Below are 3,728 nucleotides of genomic sequence, written 5' to 3'. Positions count from 1 at the left end.
GCCCGGTGGCCGGGTCTGGGGCAGCTCAGACACGTGAGTGCCCACTCAGCCGACACGCTTCCACTGCGTTCCAGACTCCAATAGGATTTGGGGATTAGCTTTGCTTTAAATTATTCCTGCACCTCACCCTCCGGAGGGAACCCCGTGGTCTCAGTCTGCCAGCCCCAGAAGGGAGGCCTAGCTGAGACCCCAACCAGGTCCTCCCGAAGCAGGGGGCCAGGATAATTTGGGGGCTACACAGCCATCAGCAGCAACCCCTAATTATCTGGGCAACCCCTTGCGTATTCTAAGGTCTGCTCAAACACCCTTCTAGCTCTTCAAATCTGGTTAGGACGTGGCTGAAGAGATATTTAAGTAATCTAAAAAATTCATCAAAATAAGAAAAAGGCTGCTAAGAGATTGACCAGCTCGATGGTCTGTCCATTTGTTCATTCATTCATTTGTTCGTTCATTCATTCAGTAGAGCTACAGTGAGTGCCAACCAGGGCAGGTGCCGCCCCAGGGCTGGGGGGGCACGGGTGACATGGCCCTGCCCTGGGGGGCTAGGCAAGGCCACGGCCCCTAGAACCGAGGACAGAGGTGGGACCAGTCCCCTTGCCACGAAGCCACGGAGTCTGCGGGTGCCCACGCCCCCTTGTTCTCCCAGCATCTTCCAGGTGCCCCCAGCCACACCCCCCGGCCCCCCGAAGGGCTCTACATTACTGATAACTTTTCTGCAAAAGGACAGCAGTAAACTTTCCCACATTTCCCCCCGTTACCACCAAGCTCGCCCCAAACACAAGCTGGATGGGAGAAGCATTATTTCATCCTGATTAATAACACATGGGAGCCAGCGGCAGTGGCCAGCCGCCTCCCCCTGTGGGGGGCGCCTGGTGGGGAGGGCAGAGGTCGGGTGTAGGCACAGGGTTTGCCACCGTCACCCAGTGCGAGCAGAAGCCTCCGCCAGGGCTGGGCTCCCGGGGGACGGCGCAGGGGGCCAGCCGGAAGCAGGCTTGGTCAGCTGACTCCACTGCGCGTGCCGTCCTTACGGCCCCCCCCGCCCCCCAACACCACAGGCCGGGGCCGGATTCCCTCTCATTGTTAAGGCTGCGTCATATTCCCTCATGAGGACGGACTGCGTTTTATTCAGGGTCATCTGAGCTTCCGTATAAATTAAGATGGCTTTTTCTATTTCTGCAAAAAAAAAATTGTTCTCGAGACTTTGTCGCCCTGACTCCGTGGTCCGCTTTGAGCAGGAGCGACATCCTGGCGGCGGCACGTCTCACGGTCCGCGAGTCCGGGCCGTGTCTCCACTGAGTTGAGTCTTCGATGGCGTCTTTGAGCCGGAGTCTTCAGCTCCCATTGTCCGAGGCTCTCGCCCCCTCGGTGACTTTGTATTTCGTTCTTCACGATGCGAGTGTACGAGGCCTCGTTTTTCTCATTTCTGTCTCAGATCGTCCATCGTTTGTAGAAATGCAACCGATTTTGTGTGTCGACCCCGTACCCTACTTTGCCGGACGCGTGGATTCGGTCTAAGGGTTCTTGGGGAGGGGGCCGCGCGCGTGTAGAACCGTCGGGCCGTTCTACGTGTAAGATCATCTACCACTTGCAGACAGATTCTTTCGCTGCGCCCTTTCCGGCCGGGTGGCTTCGTCTGTCTCGGCCGATCGATCGCCGTGGCTGGGACGGTGCTGGGCGTGGGCATCGCGGCCTCGTTCGGGTCGGAGAGGCGCGAGCGGCTCGCTTTCCCGGGTGTTTCCCGCGTGACTTTTATTATGTGGGTGCGTTTCTCTTCTATCCCTAGTTTCTTTACTGCTTTTATCCTGAAAGGGTGTTGAATTTTGTCAAATGCTTATTCTGCATCAGTTGAGATCATGTGTTTTTCCCTTCATTCCATTAATGTGATGTATTATATTGATCGGTTTTCATATGTTGAACTGTCCTTGCATCCCAAGAATAAATCCCACTTGGTCATTGTGTATAATTCGTTCAATATGCTGCAGAATCCCATTTGCTAGTATTTTGTTGAGGATTTTTGCATACAGCGTTCATAAAGGACGTGGTTCTGTTTTTTCCTTTTCTGGAGGGTTTTTGTCTGACTTCGGTGTCACGAAAATGCTGGCCTCGCAGAGTGAGCAGGGAAATGTTCCCTCCTCTCGGATTTTTGGAAAAGTCTGAGGCTGGGGGTTAGTTCTGTGAGGTTGGGTAGAATTCACCTTCGAGGCCATTGGGTCAGAGGTTTTCTTCGTTGGGAAATTATTGATTATTGATTTGACCTCCCGGAGAGTTTCGGGTCCGTTCAGATCTTCTGTCTCTTTGAGACGTGGTCCGGGTGGGTGTCACGGTTCTCGGAGTTCGTCCGCATCCTCCAGGCTGTCGGTGTTCAGAGCGCGGCGCGTTCCCCTCGAATTCTGTTTGCAAACCATCCGTGTCCGTTCGTTTCTCCACCCGTCCACCCCTCTCTCCCTTCATCCCTGCATCCGTCGCAATCCAGGTGTTAGCCCCTGGCCCTCCGGCTTCCCCCCCTTCCTCAGAGTCCCCCAACCGCAGGCCGAGGGGTGACACAGCCCTTGCCGGAGCCGTGGCCCCAGGAGGCGCCTCCCGAGGGGCCCGTTCCGCAGCTGACACCACACCCGCCCCGTCCTTTCAGGCTGTGCCGGTGATGCCCTGAGACCCCCTCCCCAGCTCCCCGGGCCCCGGCCCCCGTGAAGGCTGCCAGTTGTGTCTGGTGGCGTGGTGGCTGTGTGTGGTGACAGGGAGGCGGTCCCGGGAGGCCGGACGTCCCCCAGCGGGCCGCAGACGTCGTGCTTCTCGGGGCCCGGCATGCGCACAGCCCCAGGGGTGCGGACGTGCCCTTGGGCCCGGAAGTGCCCTGGTCTGAAGAGGTGCAGGCCTCGCGGGTGCCCCCCGTGGGGTCGTTGGCCTGTCTGGGTGGGCAGCGCAGGCCAGGGCGCAGGCCGGCTGCTGCTGGGGCTCCCCCAGAGGTGCCCGGGGTCGCGGGCCTGCCCGGTGGCGTGGCCGGGCTTGAGCGTTGGCAGAGCCGGCCACGAGGTGAGCTCTCGCCCCTGTCCCCGCAGGAGATCGTCCTGGTGGTGTTCTTCGGGACGGAGTACGTGGTGCGCCTCTGGTCGGCCGGCTGCCGCAGCAAGTACGTGGGCATCTGGGGGCGGCTGCGCTTTGCCCGGAAGCCCATCTCCATCATCGGTGAGTCGCGTCTGTGCCCACGGGCGCCTCGCCCCGCGGGGTCAGGCCCAGGCGGGCACCCTCCCCAGGAAGGGCGGACTTGGTGGGGGACCTAGCGCGAGCACCCCTGAAGGACCCCAGGCCCAGCGGGGCCATGTCCCCACCCTCCAATGCCGCCCGCAGGACAGGGATCCGGTTGTGCTCAGTATGACGTGGCTGCCTGCCGCCCTCAGCGGCCTGCAGGCCGGGGTGGGGGGGTGAATCGGGGGCCTCTGCATGCGCCTAGGCCAGAGAGAGGGTCTCCCACCCAAGGTGTCCCCGCGTCCCCTCTGTGGGGCCCTGTCCAGCCCGACCGCGAGGCTCCTTCCCCTGAGCCCGCTGCCCGGCTGGTGACAGGGCCGACCTGCTGCCTCCCCAGACCTCATCGTGGTCGTGGCCTCCATGGTCGTTCTCTGCGTGGGCTCCAAGGGCCAGGTGTTTGCCACCTCGGCCATCAGGTACGCCCGGGCTGCCGGCTCTCTCGGCTACAGGTGCAGAGCCACGGGGCAGCGTGGCTGGGGGCAGGT

At 60.8% G+C, this 3,728-nt stretch overlaps 1 protein-coding gene across 1 annotated transcript in view; it reads left to right on the top strand.

The window, feature by feature from the left end:
* The window catches only part of KCNQ1 (potassium voltage-gated channel subfamily Q member 1), a 318,108-nt gene that overhangs the window by 89,053 nt on the left and 225,327 nt on the right, over positions 1-3,728 (top strand). Inside the window, exons 4-5 of the mRNA XM_023537362.1 lie at positions 3,057-3,183; positions 3,581-3,726. Coding sequence (XP_023393130.1) covers positions 3,057-3,183; positions 3,581-3,726 — 273 coding nt within the window. The remainder of the gene's footprint in view (positions 1-3,056; positions 3,184-3,580; positions 3,727-3,728) is intronic.

The sequence above is a fragment of the Pteropus vampyrus genome, unplaced genomic scaffold (assembly GCF_000151845.1).
Source record: "Pteropus vampyrus isolate Shadow unplaced genomic scaffold, Pvam_2.0 Scaffold187, whole genome shotgun sequence".
Classification (NCBI taxonomy): Eukaryota; Metazoa; Chordata; class Mammalia; order Chiroptera; family Pteropodidae; genus Pteropus; species Pteropus vampyrus.
The sequence above is the reverse complement of the archived record's forward strand: the minus strand, read 5'-3'. Positions and strand labels throughout refer to the sequence as shown.